This window comes from Mobula hypostoma, chromosome 1, assembly GCF_963921235.1.
Source record: "Mobula hypostoma chromosome 1, sMobHyp1.1, whole genome shotgun sequence".
Lineage (NCBI taxonomy): Eukaryota > Metazoa > Chordata > Chondrichthyes > Myliobatiformes > Myliobatidae > Mobula > Mobula hypostoma.
In genome coordinates, this window is record NC_086097.1 from 20028903 (window position 1) to 20046962 (window position 18060).

The following is an 18060-nucleotide window of genomic DNA, read 5'->3' on the forward strand; positions in this document are numbered from 1 at the left end:
CCAAGACCCATCATCAGGACTCAATTTAAAACTATTGCAATTTCAGGACAATCTGCAAATTGAGAAGCATTTGAGAGGGGGAAGAATAATTTCAGGTCAAAACCCTGCATCAGTGCATCAAGAGCTGTGCTTATCACAATAAAAAAAAACACAAAATATTTCAGTGAAATCCTATTCAAAATTTAAATACTCCATAGGAGTCCCCAGTGCATAACAGTCCAAAGGATTTCACAGTGGATAAACAGTTAATAGTAAGAAAACATTTATTAAAGGAAAGGTTTAGAAAATTCAGGAGTCTGAAAATGCTGCATGCCAGAATTTTCATCTGTGAGCACAGGAAAATTAAGACCAGATCCTTTATTACCATAACAGCCCATGAACATTGCATTCATTTTTAAAAGGACCATTCTACTCTTTTCACGTGGATATTTTGGTTGCTACTTCTTTCAACTGATCTCTCATGTACAGACAGAAACTATACAAACGGCTCCTTGAAAACTACATCACTAAGGGAAAAGAGCACTTGCCAAAAATTATGAAATTAAAAGAATAAAATGAAAATAGGCATGTACCCTAGAAATTAGGAGTGATATAATCACAAAATATTGTTAAGCAACATATAAGGAAGTAATAATTTTGTACATGAAGACACTGACAAGGGATATTTAAATCAACAAAATGTTTTGGCAATTATGATTAGATAAAGGGTGGTAAGGTGCATTGTGGGTCATTAAAGATTTGGTAATCTTGGAAGACAGGATTTAGGAAATATTTCAACTTACAAAGGGCAATTAAGATTTGGGACTTTCTTTGCAGCTGCAGCAAATTCCAAAATCAGAATCAGGTTTATTATCACTGACATATGACATGAAATTTGTTGTTTTGCAGCAACATTACAGTACAAACATAAAAAATATAAATTAGAATAAGTGTATATAAAATATTAAATAAGTACTGCAAAAAGACCAAAAAAGAGAAAAATAGCAAGGTAGTGTACATGGGTTCATTGTCCATTCAGAAATCTGATGGTAGAGGGGAAGAAGCGGTTCCTAAAACATTGTGTCTCATTGGGCTTCTCTGCCTCCTCTCTGATGGTAATAATGAGAAAAGAGGCAATAGTTAATGTAGATAGCAGTTTTATGTTGAACTTTAACTTCAAATCTATATGTGACAAATTTTTGTTTATCAAATGTATGAAGACATGAAATATGAAATGTACAAAGATTAATGGATGAAACTAATATATTAAGTGACAATGATTCCTCTAAATGGCAGAGCCCACACGTGGGATTAAATAATTATATTGCTGACCAGTATTTTCTTCTCTATCTCATGTACAAAACCCACTAACAACTTTCAATATGTTCCTTTCTGCACTTTGTTTCCTAATCTTGTATTCCTTCTACACTTTCCATACACCTTGTGATTACTTAAGATTTTTTGCCTTAACTTTACTGATAGGCTGCCTTATAAAATATGTTGGAATTTTATGAAATTGTGAAAGGTATTATACAAATGCACATTCTATTTCATTTATACTCCCAACTTTGAGTCCATGCATTAATGTGCTCTGGCTCTGTACTATTCTAGATTATTTGAAAATAATTACTGCACAATTTGAACAGAACAAATACCTTTCAGCATGTCAATATCATCTTTCTCAAGTTCTGCCATCCATTTGGGTGGAGAGCTGGTAATGGGCTACAACAAAAAAAAATGCAAATTAGCCTTCATTTGGATCTTACAATTCAAGCTTTACTTCATGTTACGTTTTACTTTTGATTTGGGGAAAAGAAGTGGCACATCAAATTTCTAATGTATTTTCACCTTAGATTCAGAATTACAAAATATGGAAACAGACCCACATGACTAAAATGTCTCACTTGCCTGTGTTTGGCCGATATCCCTCTAATACAAAGTTCAAAGTATGTATACATTATACAACCTTGTGATCTGTCTCCTTACAGGCAGCCACAAAACAAAGAAACCCAAAAGAACCCATTACAAAAAAAAAACAGTCAAACATCCAGTGTGCAGAGAGGGAAAAAACACAGATCGTGCAAACAATAAAAGCAAGCTAGTAGCATTCAGAACTGAAGTTCATGAAAGAACTTCATCCACAACTCTCAGTTTAATGCAGAGCTAAGCAAACATCACAGAGAAGCAAGCTGAACCAGCCCGTTTCTCACTCAGGCCCTGACACCCTGACCTTTTCATCATATTCATATTATCTGTCCAAGAGATTTTTTTACATGAACGTTGTGATTGCACTTACCTCTACCATTGCCTCTGGTAGTTCATTCCATACGCCCACTACCCTTTGCATGGAGAAAACTAGTCCCTCTAATCCCTTTTAAATCTTTCCTCTCTCATCTTAAAACAATGGGCTCTAGCCTTGGACTTCCCTATACTGGTTTAAAAAAAAGATACAAATTTTCTACCTCTCAATTTTATAAAGCACCCTTTATCTCCTTTGCTCTAGGGAAAGCAGTCCCATTTATCTAATCTCTCCTTATAATTCCAGTTCTTCAGTCCAAACAACTTTGCTGTGAAGACTTTCTTCATTTTCTTCAATTTATTATCTCTTTCCTACAACATAAAGATCTCTGGGATTGAAGCTCCTATTCACCCATCGTAAAGAAATGCATTAGCATGGGTTGTTAAGGTTCAAGAGGAGAGGAGCCAATCTACAACTATATCATGAAGAGAAACAAATATGGAAGCTGTATATCATTTACAATGAAGGTTCAAATATACATACATGGGGAAATACATTTTATTTTCCCAATATTAAGCTTTATTTAAAGCATTTGTTTCCAACAATATCATATACTCAAATTGGAACTGGTACTTTGGAACTTATCAAGACAGATTGTGGAATAGGATCTTAAATATTATACTATTTATCCACAGTTAAGGAGGCAAAGTTCCTCATGTAAATAAATTTAAGAAAGCAGAGTAGTCTGCTTTTACAGGGATTCTAGCTTCACATGTAATTATTTACTAAGAATCTGTATTTGTATAACCCTATGTATCAGCAATACTCACACTATATTCATCAGAACATCAATTTGCGCAAAGACACTTACACTTTTGAAAGATGCAGCAAATTCTGCTACCCCTGGCACTGAAAGAGATAATGAGATACACGATTAGAATAAAATGAGATTAGCTTTATTTGTCTCACGTACAGCGAAACATCGAAACATACAATAAAATCCGTTGCTTACGTCAATGGCCAACAAATCCAAGGATGTGCTTAGGGCAGCCTTCAAGTGTCACCATATTATGATATTGCACAACGTCTAAAAGAAGTGAATTTAAAATATGTATGGGGTATTCATATGTATGGATGCCATCTCTCTGGCCCTACATTCCTCCTTAGAACACCTGGAGAATAAAGACGCATATGTAAGGCTCCTTTTCATTGACTACAGCTCTGCCTTTAATACCATCATTCCAAATAAACTGATTCCTAAGCTCTGGAACCTTGGCCTTAGCACTCAGATCTGCAGCTGGATCTTCAACTTCCTCACAGACAGGATCCAGGCTGTGAAAATAGGGGACAAGCTCTCCTCTACAATCACTCTGAGCACCGGTGCCCCACAAGGCTGTGTACTCAGCCCCCTGCTGTACTCACTGTACACCCATGATTGTGTAGCCAAGTTTCCATCAAACTCAATATATAAGTTTGCTGATGACACAACAATTGTAGGCCGTATCTCGGGTAATGATGAGTTTGAATACAGAGAGGAAATTAAGAACCTGCTGGCATGGCGCGAAGACAATAACCTATCCCTCAACGTCAGCAAGACGAAGGAATTGATTGTTGACTTCAGAAAGAGTAGCAGACCACAAGACCCAATTTACATCGGTGGTCCGCAAGTGGAACAGGTCAAAAGCTTTAAGTTCCTCGGGGTCAATATCACAAATGACCTGACTTGGTCCAACCAAGCAGAGTCCACTGTCAAGAAGGCCCACCCAGTGCCTTTGCTTCCTGAGAAAACTAAAGAAATTTGGCCTGTCCCCTAAAACCCTCACTAATTTTTATACATGCACCATAGAAAGCATTCTTCTAGGGTGCATCACAACCTGGTATGGAAGTTGTCCTGTCCAAGACCGAAAGAAGCTGCAGAAGATCGTGAACATGCGCAGCACATCACACAAACCAATCTTCTATCCTTGGACTCACTTTACACCGCGTGCTGTCGGAGCAGTGCTGCCAGGATAATCAAGGACACGACCCACCCAGCCAACACACTTTTCGTCCCTCTTCCCTCCGGGAGAAGGCTCAGGAGCTTGAAAACTCGTACAGCCAGATTTGGGAACAGCTTCTTTCCAACTGTGATAAGACTGCTGAACGGATCCTGACCCGGATCTGGGCCGTACTCTCCAAATATCCACACCTGCCCTTCAGTTTTTTTGCACTACCTTACTTTCCATTTTTCTATTTTCTATTTATGATTTATAATTTAATTTTTTAATTTTTACTATTTTTAATATTTAATATTTGTAATCCAGGGAGTGGAAAGCACAGAATCAAATATCGCTGTGATGATTGTATGTTCTAGTATCAATTGTTTGGCGACAATAAAGTATAAAGTATTAAAAGCAGTAACATTAAATGGTCCCAAAAATCCCTCAATCCAGCACCAAAGTTCTGAGTGTGCCGGATTACCACCCCCCCCATATACTTCAAATAAAATAAAAGAATGTCAAATATGTCTGCATATTCTAATCTTAGAGCATGGCACTTATAAGTCATTGAGTAATTTGTACTATTAAGAATATCACTTGCGGTAGAATATATTTATTTGCAATTCCATGGTGATTATGAAGAATGCAACTGCCCTGTACAATTCAGTCCACTTTTATTGAATACAAGGTTTCCAAACTGCGCTGTGCATACAATTAGGGGCATTAAATTCATCCCTGAGGTACTCATTTCTTCCTCTCCAAGTGGTCACCGAGTATAGGACTGTGGTGGCAGCCTCTTACTTCAAGCTCAGTGGTGGCAGTGGTAGAATCCCTAGAGATTCAGCTGTTCCATACACTACTGCCCGATGTCTGCTTTAGTCTTCACAAAACATGGCTGACACATTGTTCTGAAGGCCTCTTTGGGCTTCTAAGGAAGTTTCTCTTAGGAGTTACAGAGCTACATAGCAAGGAAAACAGGCTCTTCAGCCCTAATCATCAACAGTAACCAAATTGGCAATTTAAGCTAGTCCCATTTAGCCCATATTACTTTAACTTTTCCTGGCCCATATACCTGTTCAAAGTGCTATAAAATGTCAATATTATACCATCTCTACTACTTCCTCTAGCAGCTCATTTCAATGTGTACCAAACTCTGAAACAAAATTTTCATAAGATTCCTTTTAAATCTTTTCTCTCACTTCAAACCTAAGCCCTTTAGCTTTGGATTCCACTACCCCGGGAAAAAGACTGGTTATTCGCATTATCTGTGCCCATCATGATTTTAAAGAGTGTTTTTATTTGTCACATACAGTGAACTGTGTCCTAAGAGGATATTCTGTGGACAGCTCATAAGTGTCACCATGATTCTGGAGCAACACAGTATTTCGGGTAGATGGAGCTCGTCAGCCTGAGAAGGCAGTCCATCTAAGAGAGGGAAAACTCTGATTTCAAACCTCCATTGCCTTGCGGCCATACCCACACAAGGGAGAGGCTTCGGGAGTAAATACCGAGGACAAATCCGGAGCTGGAGTCCCTAAGGCAGTCCGATGTCGCCTTCAACCTTGTTCTGGCAACTGCTGCAACAACACTGGTGCCAAGCTGTATCGGCCCTTGCCCCTCCCTTGGACGACATCAGTGTCGTGGAGAGGGGAGACTTGCTGCATGGGCGACTGCCAGTCTTCCATAAAACCTTGCCCAGGCCGGCGCCCTGGAGACCTTCCAGGCGCAGATCCATGGTCTCACGAGACCAATGGATGCCATCATAATATGTCCACAACATACTAACCCTACCCTATACATGTTTGTAATACAGAAGGAAACCCATGCAGTCACAGGGAGAACATACAAACTCTTTACAGACAGCAGCAGGAATTGACCCCGAATGCTGGCACTATTACAGCGTAATGCTAACTGCTACACTACCATGCTGCCCTTATATAAACCTTTCCAAAGGCCATCAGCTTCCTATACTCCAGGGAAAAAATTCCTTGTTAATCCAGTCTCTCCTTGTATCTCAAACACACCATTACCAGGAACATCCTTGTCAAGACTGACTGTTGGCTTCATAGTTCCAGCTACTGCAACTCCTTAAAGTCCAAAGTAAATTTTATTATCAAAGTACATGTCATCGTGTACAACCCAGTGTGGGCACATGGCCAAGTGGTTAAGGCATTGGACTAGCTACCTGAAGGTCATGAGTTCGAGCCCCAGCCGAGGAAACGTGTTGTATCCTTGAGCAAGGCACTTAATCACACATTGCTCTGCGACAACACTGGTGCCAAGCTGTATGGGTCCTAATGCCCTTCCCTTGGACAACATCAGTGGCGTGGAGAGGGGAGACTTGCAGCATGGGCAACTGCTGGTCTTCCATACAACCTTGCCCAGGCCTGCGCCTTGGAGAGTGAAGACTTTCCAGGTGCAGATCCATGGTCTCGCAAGACTAACGGATGCCTTTACTTCTACTTTTATACAACCCTGAGACTCTTTTGTCTACTCAACAATCTATAAAATAATAACTATAACAGAATCAATGAAAGACCGCCCAACCAGGGCATCCAGCCAGAATACAGAAGACAACAAATGCTGCAAATACAAAAAGAAGAAACAATAACAATAAATAAACAAACAATAAATATCAAGAACATGAGATGAAGAGTCCTTGAAAGTGAGTCTATTGGTTGTGGGAACATTTCAATAATGGGGCAAGTGGAGTTATCCCCTTTGGTTCAAGAGCCTGATGGTTGAGGGGTAATATCTGTTTCTGAACCTTGTGGTGCAAGTCCTGAGGCTTCTGTACCTTCTACCTGATGGCAGCAATGAGAAGAGAGCATGTCCTGGTTGCTGGGGGTCACTGATGATGGATGCTGTTTTGCTGAGGAGGTATTTCTGTAGATGGGCTCAGCGGCTGATGCACTGGGCTGTATCCACTACTTTTTGTGGGATTTTCCTTTCAAAGGCATTGGTGCTTCCATACCAGTCTGTGATGCAGCCAGTCAATATACTATTCATTACACATCCATAGAACTTCTTCCAAAGTTTTAGCTGGCATGCCAAATCTCCACAAACTCCTAAGGAAGTAGAAGTGATGCTGTGCTTTCTTCATAATTGCTCATGTGCTGCCAGAACAGGTCCATCAAAATAATAACACTTTGGAACTTAAAGTTGCTGACCCTCCAATGAGGACTGGCTCATGGACTTCTGTTTCCTTCTCCTGAAGTCTATAATCAGCTCTCTGGTCTTGCGGAAATTGAGTGAGAGGTTGTTGTTGCGGTGACACTGCTCAGTCAATTATGGTAACTGAATTATGGTATATGCTGATATACAGCACTCAAATCTGGTAGACAGCAAATCTTCAGGATCTTCTGTGATATACCATTGACTTGCTGCGAGTCTTCCTTAGTCTTCAATCTTCCCTAGACATTAAATTATGTGGCATGAATTCCCATAATTATTCCATGTGGGGGACATTCATAGTCCACTGCAGGTACTATCACCTTCTACATTTAGATGTCAATACCAGACAACCATTTTAACACAACTATTGGATCTGTCTGATACCTATTTGAATCATTGCAATAGTGTCTTACTTTGTTCTGGCCATAAATCTGGTGAAGCTCGGTCTAGTTTCTCAAAACTCAGCAACGACTGCTCCAAGTCTGCACCTGATAACATAGAAGCAGAAATAACGAGTTAGACCTTGATGGGCCAATGCCATTAAATTTCTGAACAGTAGTGGAATAACATATTTTGCATAATTAATTTGGCCTGGAGAAATTAAATGAAGAGTTAATGTATTCAAAAATGTTACATCTAGCATATGGGACCACTAACAAGAAAAAAGTCTGCAGATGCTGGAAATCCAAGCAACACACACAAAACATTGGAGGAACTCAAGCAGGCCAGGCGGCATTTATGGAAAAGAGTACAGTCGATATTTCAGGCCGAAATCCTTCAGCAGGACTCCGTGGCACACAGAACGCATGGGAGAAGCAGTCAGTTGAATGCAAGTACATGGGATCCTTGGAGGGTCCAAATCGAGCAGCTTGAAAACAAATCTGGAAACTGTGTGCTATAAACTGGCGGCAAAGACATGTTCCCAGAAAGGATACATGGCTGTAGTAGTGGGTCTGGGTAAACACATGGTCAAAGAGTTGGAGGGCAGCAAGTATCACAGCAGGAAAGCAGTGAGAGAGAGTTTCACTGAACTCCGAAAGGGAAGATTTAAACTTCTTCAGGGTAGGCATCCTTGGAAGAGACTTCGCAGAGTAGTAATCAAACCATAAATGAGAAAATCTGCAGATATTGGAAATCCAAGCAACACATACAAAATGCTGGAGGAACTCAGCAGGCCAGGCAGCATCAGTTCTGCCAAAGGGTTTCGGCCTGAAACGTCGACTACTTTTTTTCCATAGATGTTGCCTGGGCTGCTGAGATCCTCCAGCATTTTGTGTGTGTTATATGGGACCAATGATCCCTTCAAATTTGATATAAGAGGATCACTATTAAATTTATGGAGCAAATTTGTGTGAGCACCACCAAAGGCAGTGAGTTCTTTCTCCTTGGGTGGGTTTTTTCTTATTTTTTTAAACCATACAAGACAGATATGGTCTAGCAGAGCGGCCCATCATCGGAATAGGAACTAGAGTCAAAGTAGGAACTTAAAGACTTTGACTTGAGAAATCGAGGCCAAAGAAACAGATAATGGTAGGTTTTTCCTTTCATTATTGTTGATTTGATCTCAGTACAGTGCAGGCAGGATGGCAGATATGGCAGTGGAATGTTCCTCTTCTAGGATGTGGGAATTCAAGGAACTTGATAGTCTCCCTGATGACTACACCTGCGGGTAGTACAGCCAACTCCAGCTCCTGAAAGACTGCATTAGGAAGTTGGAGATGGAGTTGGATGAGCTAAGGATCATCCAGAAAGCAGAGGAATTGATAGATAAGACTTTTGAGAATTCAGGGAGTAGATGGGTGAACACTGAGGAAGTTAAAGGGAGAAAGAAGTCAGTGCAGGATCCCTGTGTGGCCATTCCCCTCAACAACAGGTATACCCCTTTGGATACTGATGATGGGGATGAGCTATCTGGGCAAGGCAGCAGCAGCCAAACCAATAGCACTGTGGTCAGCTCTGAGCCTCAGAAGGGTAGGGCAAAGTCAGACAGAGCAACAGTCATAGGGGACTCAATAGTTAGGGGGACAGAGAAGAGATTCTGCGGCAGCAAGAGAGACACCAGGATAGTGTGTTGCCTTTTGGGTGCTAGAGTCAGGATGTCTCTGAGCTGCTGCAGAATATTCTTGAAGGGGAGATTGAGTAGCCAGAAGTCATGGTACATATTGGTACCAATGACATAGACAGGAGAGGGGTAGAGGTCCTGTGTAGTAAGTTTAGGGAGTTAGGAAGGAGGCAGAAGAGCAGGACCTTCAAAGTGGTCATCTCTGGATTACTCCTGGTGCAACTAGCTAGGTAAGGTCAGAACAGGAAGATAGCGCAGACAAATGAGTGGTTGAGGAAATGGTGCAGGGGGCAGGGTTTCATGTTCTTGGATCATTGGAATCTTTTCTGAGGAAGAGGTGACCTGTACAAGTAGGATGTGTTGCACCTGAACGGGGGGGGGGGGGGAGAGAGAATGACTATCCTAGGAGGGAGTTTGCTAATGCTATTGGGGAGGATTTAAACTAGATTTGTAGGGGACTGGGAACCAAAATGAAGAGGCAGTTGGTACAGAGGTAGAGACAGCTTGTAGGGAGGTTATGAGGAAGGACAGGCAGTTGTTAGAGCAAAGACGCACTCAGCCAGGTGGTTTATTGATGTGTCTACTCTAATGCAAGGAGCATCATAAACAAGGCAGATGAACCTACAGCGTGGATCAATACGTGGAACTATGGTGTCGTGGCCATTACAGAGACTTGGGTGTCTCAGGGGCAGGAACGGCTGCTGAGTATGCCGGGCTTTAGATGTTGCAAAAAGGACAGGGAGGGAAGCAAGAGAGGTGGGGGTGTGACATTACTAATCAGGGATAGCATTAAGGCTGCAGGAAAGGAGGAAGTCATGGAGGAATTGTCCACTGAGTCAGTGTGGGTGGAAGTTAGAAACAGGAAGGGGGCAATAACTCTACTGTGGTTTTTTTTTTATAGACGTCCCCAATAGTTATAGAGACATCGAGGAGCAGATAGGGAGGCAGATTCTGGAATGGTACAATAATAATAGGGTTGTTGTGATGAGTGATTTTAACTTTACTAATATTGACTGGCATCTCCTTAGAGCAAGGAGTTTGGATGGGGTGGAGTTTGTTAGGTGTGTTCAGGAAGGTTTCCTGATGCAATATGTAGATAAGCCAACTAGAGGAAAGGCTGTACTTGATCTGGTATTGGGAAATGAACCTGGTCAGGTGTCAGATCTCTCTGTGATCACAACTCCATCTCTTTTACCATAGCACTGGAGAGGGATAGGAACAGACAAGTTAGGAAAGCATTTAATTGGAGTAAGAGGAAATATGAAGCCATCAGGCAGGAACTTGGAAGCATAAACTGGGAACAGATGTTCTCAGGGAAATGCACAGCAGAAATGTGGCAAATGTTCAGGGAACATTTGCATGGTGTTCTGCATAGGTATGTTCCATCGAGGCAAGGAAAGGATGGTTGGGTAAAGGACAATGGTGTACAAAGGATGTAGAAAATCTAGTTAAGAAAAGAACAGCTTATGAAAGGTTCAAGAAACTGGGTACTGTTACAGCTCTAGAAAATTACAAGGTTGCCAGGAAGGAGCTTAAAAATGAAATCAGGAGAAATAGAAGGGGTCATGAGAAGGCCTTGGCAAGCAGGATTAAGGAAAACACCAAGGCATTCTACAAGTATGTGAAGAGCAACGGAATGAGCCGTGTGAGACTAGGACCAATCAAGTGCGATAGTGGAAACATATGCATGGGGTTGGAAGAGGTAACGAAGGTATACTTTGCTTCAGTATTCACCAGGGGAAAGGACCTTGGCAATTGTGGGGATGACTTACAGCAGACTGAAATGATGTAGCATATAGACATTAAGAAAGCGGATGTGTTGGAGCTTTTGAAAAGCATTGTTAGATAAGTCGCTGGTTCTGAACAAGATATACCCCAGGCTACTATGGGGAGCATGGAAGGAGACGATCTTTGCATCATCAACAGGGATGGGAGCAGTACCAGATTGGAGAGTTGCAAATGTTGTTCCCTTGTTCAAGAAAGGGAGTAGAGATAACACGGGAAATTATAGACCAGTGAGTATTACTTCAGTAGTGGGCAAGTTGTTGGAGAAGATCCTGAGAGGCAGGATATATGAGCACTTGGAAAGACAACCTGATTAGGGATAGTCAGCGTGGTTTTGTCAAGGGCAGGTTGTGCCTTACGAGCCTGATTGAATACTTTGAGGATGTAACAAAACACATTGATGAAGGTAAAGCAGTAGATGTAGTGTATATGGATTTCAGTGAGGCATTTGATAAGGCTCATTCAGAAAGTAAGGAGGCATGGAACTCAAGGAGACATTCTTTGTGGATCCAGAATTGGCTTGCCCACAGAAGGCAAAGGGTAGATAGTTCGTATTCTGCATGGTGGTCAGTGACCAGTGGTGTTCCGCAGGGATCTGTTCTGGGACCCCTCCTCTTTGTGATTTTTATAAATGACTTGGATAGGGAAGTAGAAGGGTGAGTTAGTAAGTTTGCTGATGACACAGAAGTTGGGATTGTTGTGGATAGTCTGGAGAGTTGTCAGGGGTTACAGCAGGACATCGATAGGATGCAGAACTGGGCTGAGAAGTGGTCAGCACAACATTGTGCACCGAAGGGACTGTAACATGCTGTAGATTTCTATAATAAACCTCAACTTCAGTTCTACAGCAAATTGTAAATACTTTTGCTCTTCTATGGCTATGCTTGCCAAACAAAAGCAGAAATTACCCCTACATCAACATCAATTAACTTCAATAAATTACGTAAGTATTACCATGAAAGAGTTAAATAGGTTACTAGCAAATTAACTGTGGTGATAAGCAATTTTTTAAAAAATATATACATATGATTTTGACAGGCAGGTTTCAGAAATTTAGCCCCACCCATGTAGTAAAATATTGGCTACAACTACATAACTGACAAGCACTTTAAGTAGTTATATGGACTGTTTCAAAGATAACTTCAAAATTTTGATCAAACTAGTTTATATATAGCCAATTGGTAAGTGGCATTGTACAAGAAATGTTCAAGTTTGTTAGAACAGATGAAAAGAAATTTCTGGAAATATTCAGCAGATCAAAGGCACTTATTCAGCACTTGAGGAGAAAGGACAGAACTAATATTGATCTTTCATCTCTCTGCCCCAATGTTAATCAAATTTTTCCAGAATTTTGTATTTCTAATTTAACAATTCTAGCAATTCTGGTTGTGTCCCCCCGCCCCCCCACTGGGAACAAATGCCAATTGTCCGAATCCTTTTTACAATTTTGTGGTTATTTCACAACTTCCCTGTATGATTCATTGGATGAACCCATTTATCTATTTACCTTCCCAGTTTTTAAATTTTCAATGGCTTATTATGGGGAGAATTTCAGACTTTTACTATCTTTTGTGAACTTAATGTAAACCAGATTTCACTCCATTTGTTAAACAGATCAGTATATGCAGATGATATTCAGTATTCACTTCAAAGGATGAGCATTGTGTCTTTATTTTGTACTATTAAATAATTCCAGGCCACAGCCAACACCTCCTTGGAGAAGAGGCTGTAATTATACCATACAAGTCAACAATTGTTTTTTTCAAAAAAGACTAACCAACTGCAGGGAACAATAGCATTGTAGTTAAGTTCCTTACCTGGTACTCAGAAATCTGAACTACTGAAAGGGAGATACAAGTGCAGAATCCAGTGCAACATGTTTGCCATTTATATGAATGATTTGGATGCAAATGTACATGCTTACACAAAAATAGGAAGTATCACAGACAGTGAAGGTGGTTATGAAAGATCATAGAGGGATCATAGAAACATAGAAAATAGGTGCAGGAGTAGGCCATTCGGCCCTTCGAGCCTGCACCGCCATTTATTATGATCATGGCTGATCATCCAACTCAGAACCCTGCACCAGCCTTCCCTCCATACCCCCTGATCCCTTTAGCCACAAGGGCCATATCTAACTCCCTCTTAAATATAGCCAATGAACCGGCTTCAACTGTTTCCTGTGGCAGAGAATTCCACAGATTCACCACTCTCTGTGTGAAGAAGTTTTTCCTAATCTCAGTCCTAAAAGGCTTCCCCTTTATCCTCAATCTGTGACCCCTCGTTCTGGACTTCCCTAACATCGGGAACAATCTTCCTGCATCTGGCCTGTCCAATCCCTTTAGGATTTTATACGTTTCAATCAGATCCCCCCTCAATCTTCTAAATTCCAACAAGCCTAGTTCATCCAGTCTTTCTTCATATGAAAGTCCTGCCATCCCAGGAATCAATCTGGTGAACCTTCTTTGTACTCCCTCTATGGCAAGGATGTCTTTCCTCAGATTAGGGGATCAAAACTGCACACAATACTCCAGGTGTGGTCTCACCAAGGCCTTGTACAACTGCAGTAGTACCTCCCTGCTCCTGTACTCGAATCCTCTCGCTATAAATGCCAGCATACCATTCACCTTTTTCACCGCCTGCTGTACCTGCATGCCCACTTTCAATGACTGGTGTATAATGACACCCAGGTCTCATTGCACCTCCCCTTTTCCTAATCAGCCACCATTCAGATAATAATCTGTTCTCCTATTTTTGCCACCAAAGTGGCTAACTTCACATTTACCCACATTAAATTGCATCTGCCATGAATTTGCCCATTCACCCAACCTATCCAAGTCACCCTGCATCCTCTTAGCATCCTCCTCACAGCTAACACTGCCACCCAGCTTCGTGTCATCTGCAAACTTGGAGATGCTGCATTTAATTCCCTCATCCAAGTCATTAATATATGTTGTAAACAACTGGGGTCTCAGCACTGAGCCTTGCGGTACCCCACTAGTCACTGCCTACCATTCTGAAAAGGTCCCGTTTATTCCCACTCTTTGCTTCCTGTCTGCTAACCAATTCCGTATCCACATCAATACCTTACCCCCAATACCGTGTGCTTTAAGTTTGCACACTAATCTCCTGTGTGGGACCTTGTCAAAAGCCTTTTGAAAATCCAAATATACCACATCCACTGGTTCTCCCCTATCCACTCTACTAGTTACATCCTCAAAAAATTCTGAGATTCGTCAGACATGATTTTCCTTTCACAAATCCATGCTGACTTTTTCCGATGATTTCACCGCTTTCCAAATGTGCTGTTATCACATCTTTGATAACTGACTTCAGCAGTTTCCCCACCACCGACGTTAGGCTAACCGGTCTATAATTCCCCGGTTTCTCTCTCCCTCCTTTTTTAAAAAGTGGGGTTACATTAGCTACCCTCCAATCCTCAGGAACTAGTCCAGAATCTAACGAGTTTTGAAAAATTATCACTAATGCATCCACTATTTCTTGGGCTACTTCCTTAAGCACTCTGGGATGCAGACCATCTGGCCCTGGGGATTTATCTGCCTTTAATCCCTTCAATTTACCAACCACTTCCCTACTAACATGTATTTCGCTCAGTTCCTCCATCTCACTGGACCCTCTGTCCCTTACTATTTCTGGAAGATTATTTATGTCCTCCTTAGTGAAGACAGAACCAAAGTAATTATTCAATTGGTCTGCCATGTCCTTGCTCCCCATAATCAATTCACCTGTTTCTGTCTGCAGGTGACCTACATTAGGAGAGTGGACCATGGAATGGCAAATGGCATTCAATTCAGATAGATTTAAGATATTGCACTTCAGGAAGTCAAACTAGGGTAAGACTTTCACAGTGAACAGAAGAACCTTGGGAAGTGTTGTGGAACAGAGGGACCTAATATTACGGTATACAGTTCCTTCAAAGTGCTGTCACACATAGTCAAGGTAGTGAAGAAGGCATTTGGCATGCTGTCCTTTGTCATTCAGGGTATAGAGAATGGAAGTTTGGACTTTACGTTGTGGAGGAGTGGGGTCATTGCTTTGCTGCTGCTTATGCATGGGAGGGGGGAGTTGGGGGCTTTGGGGTTCTAACACTTAAATGTCATTCATTCTTTGGGGCACTCCTCTGTTTTCGTGGATGTTTGCAAAGAAAAATAATTTCAGGATGTATATTGTATACAGTTCTCTGACATTAAATGTACCTATTGAAACCTACTGAGTTACATAATATGTTGGTGAGGCCACATCCATTAAAGCAAAGACATCTTCATCTAATAAAACTAAAGATTTACGAGAATGTAAATAGAACTCACGGGCCTCCGTTACAAAGGTTGTCAGACTAGGACTTTAGTCTGTGGAGCGTAGGAGGCTGACAAGTGACCTTTTAGAAGTGCAAGACATCTAGAGAGTGCAAATGTACACACACCTTTTCCCCAGGAAAAAAAGAATCAAAAACTAGAGAACATAGGTTTAAGGCAGAAAGGAGAGATTTAAAAGGGACCAAAGGGGCAAATTCTCGACACAGTGTGATTTGAAGAGTTGCCAGGGAAATTATTGAGGCACATACAACAAAAACATTTTAAAGAGTTTTTGATCAGTAGACGAGTTGGAAAGGTTTAGAGCAGGGGTTTCCAACTTTTTTTATGCCGTGGAGCCTTACAATTAACCAAGGAGTCCGTGGACCCGAGGGTGGGAACCCCTGGTTTAGAGGGATATGGGCCAAAGGAACCAGCTCAGCTGGGCATCTTGGTTGGCATGGACAAGTTGGTTGTATTATTTTGTAACACAGCTGCTGGGAAATTAAAATTCAAAAGCCAAACTAAAATATGGTTGATTCTTCAATGATGACTTCACAATTCAGGAGCAAGAGGGTTTGGGCAGAATAGGCAATAAGTTGTGTCCTGACCAATGAAGTGTCCAGTAAAAGATCAAATGGGCAAAAAATGTTGGAGACCAAATATGGTATTCAGGTGATGTATATTAAATGCTAAAGTCTGTTATCAATAACAATTAATAAGCAATGTACTTGTAGCAAAATCAAAAGAATACAAGATTGTGAAGCTAATAATCAAACATTACAGTACCAGAGAGCACAATCTATTTTTGTTATCAAATGAACAAGGCAATCAAAACCTGAAGGTTAAGCAGAAAATAGCCACATGAGAAATCAAAGTAATGCCATCAGGTTGGAGACTATCCAGATGGAATACGAGGTGTGGCTCCTCCACCAGAGAGTAGCCTTGTCGTAGCCCAAGATGAAGCCATGGACCAATCTGTCAAAATGGGAATGGGAATCAGAATTCCTTGTTGATTCCCAGTGTGTGTTGCTTTGGATTTCCAGCATCTACAAAATTCCTTGTGTTTATGGAAGGCCCAGATAGAGTGAACAAGGAGTGGCTTTCCATTAGCAGGACAGTCCAGGATCTGAAAGCATAGCCTCAGAATAAAGGGACATCCCTTTAAAACTGAGAAGAGGAGGAATTTCTTCAGATAGAGGGTGATGAATCTGTGGAATTCGCTGTCACAGAGGATTGTGGAGGATTATGCCCAAGTCACTGGGGGTACTTGGGCGGAGATTGACAGCTTCATAGTTGATTGGGGGCTCAAGGGTTACAGGCAGAAGGCTGGATAATTGGTTTGAAAAAGAAATTGATTGAATGGCAGAGCAGACTCGATGAGTCGAATGGTTTAACTCCGGACCTGCGTCAATCAGACAAGGCACGCGTCTATTCCCAATAAGTGTGGTTAGGCCACACTTGGAGTACTGTGTCCAGTTCTGGTCACCTCACTATAGGAAAGATGTGGAAGCATTGGAAAGGGTACAGAGGAGATTTACCAGGATGCTGCCTGGTTTAGAAAGTATGCATTATGATCAAAGATTAAGGGAGCTAGGGCTTTACTCTTCGGAGAGAAGGAGGATGAGAGGAGACATGATAGTGGTGTACAAGATAATAAGAGGAATAGATAGCGTGGATAGCCAGCGCCTCTTCCCCAGAGCACCACTGCTCAATACAAGAGGACATGGCTTTAAGGTAAGGGGTGGGAAGTTCAAGGGGGATATTAGAGGAAGGTTTTTTACTCAGAGAGTGGTTGGTGCGTGGAATGCACTGCCTGAGTCAGTGGTGGAGGCAGATACACTAGTGAAGTTTAAGAGACTACCAGACAGGTATATGGAGGAATTTAAGGTGGGGGCTTATATGGGAGGCAGGGTTTGAGGGTCGGCACAACATTGTGGGCCGAAGGGCCTGTACTGTGTTGTACTATTCTATGTTTCTATAACAACCTTAACTTGTAATTACAACTCTGCCCGGTAATAACGCCCTCTGGGCGAAGGGAATTTATTACCCACACTAACGGCTGTAAGTTTTGATCCACTTTTCAATCACCATTCCCACTGGCAAAGCAGTACCCATGTTTTGACAGCTTCTAGTCAATGCTGACGTTGGGGGGGGGGTGCTGTGGAGACCAACGAAAAGAAAAAAATTAACTTTTTTTACGAGACAGAAGGAATCTGTGTCTCTTTCGTCTCACTTCCCCTCAGAAACGTACGAATAGCGGCCTCCAGGGCACGGTACGGACCAACACACTGACGGCTCTCACACGCACTTTCTCTCAGTCTCAAAAGCAAATTAGAATTTACCCGCACTCGGCGACGCCATCTTCTCAGCACCATCACATGACCTACACGTCAGCGAATGTGGAAAAAGCTCGCCATCATATTAATACTTCCAGATGATAAAATAAGTTCTTATCTCAAACCAGAAATACGCAACTGTAGACTATGCTAAATAACGCTTAAATGAACTCACTGAATGCTCGAGGGGCGG

At 41.6% G+C, this 18060-nt stretch overlaps 1 protein-coding gene across 4 annotated transcripts in view; it reads right to left on the reverse strand.

Annotated features, from left to right (window-relative positions):
* Nucleotides 1–18053, reverse strand: part of lin52 (lin-52 DREAM MuvB core complex component) — an 89650-nt gene extending 71597 nt beyond the window's left edge. For 3 of the 4 annotated variants that reach the window (XM_063044260.1, XM_063044250.1, XM_063044231.1), the window contains exons 1-4: nucleotides 17874–18053; nucleotides 7785–7859; nucleotides 3090–3127; nucleotides 1635–1701 (exon numbers count right to left, since the gene is read on the reverse strand). In XM_063044260.1, the coding sequence (XP_062900330.1) occupies nucleotides 1635–1701; nucleotides 3090–3127; nucleotides 7785–7859; nucleotides 17874–17892 (199 nt within the window). In that variant the 5' untranslated portion in view covers nucleotides 17893–18053. The remainder of the gene's footprint in view (nucleotides 1–1634; nucleotides 1702–3089; nucleotides 3128–7784; nucleotides 7860–17873) is intronic. The other variant, XM_063044240.1, reaches the window with a different exon arrangement.
* Between the last annotated feature and the right edge of the window lie 7 nt (nucleotides 18054–18060).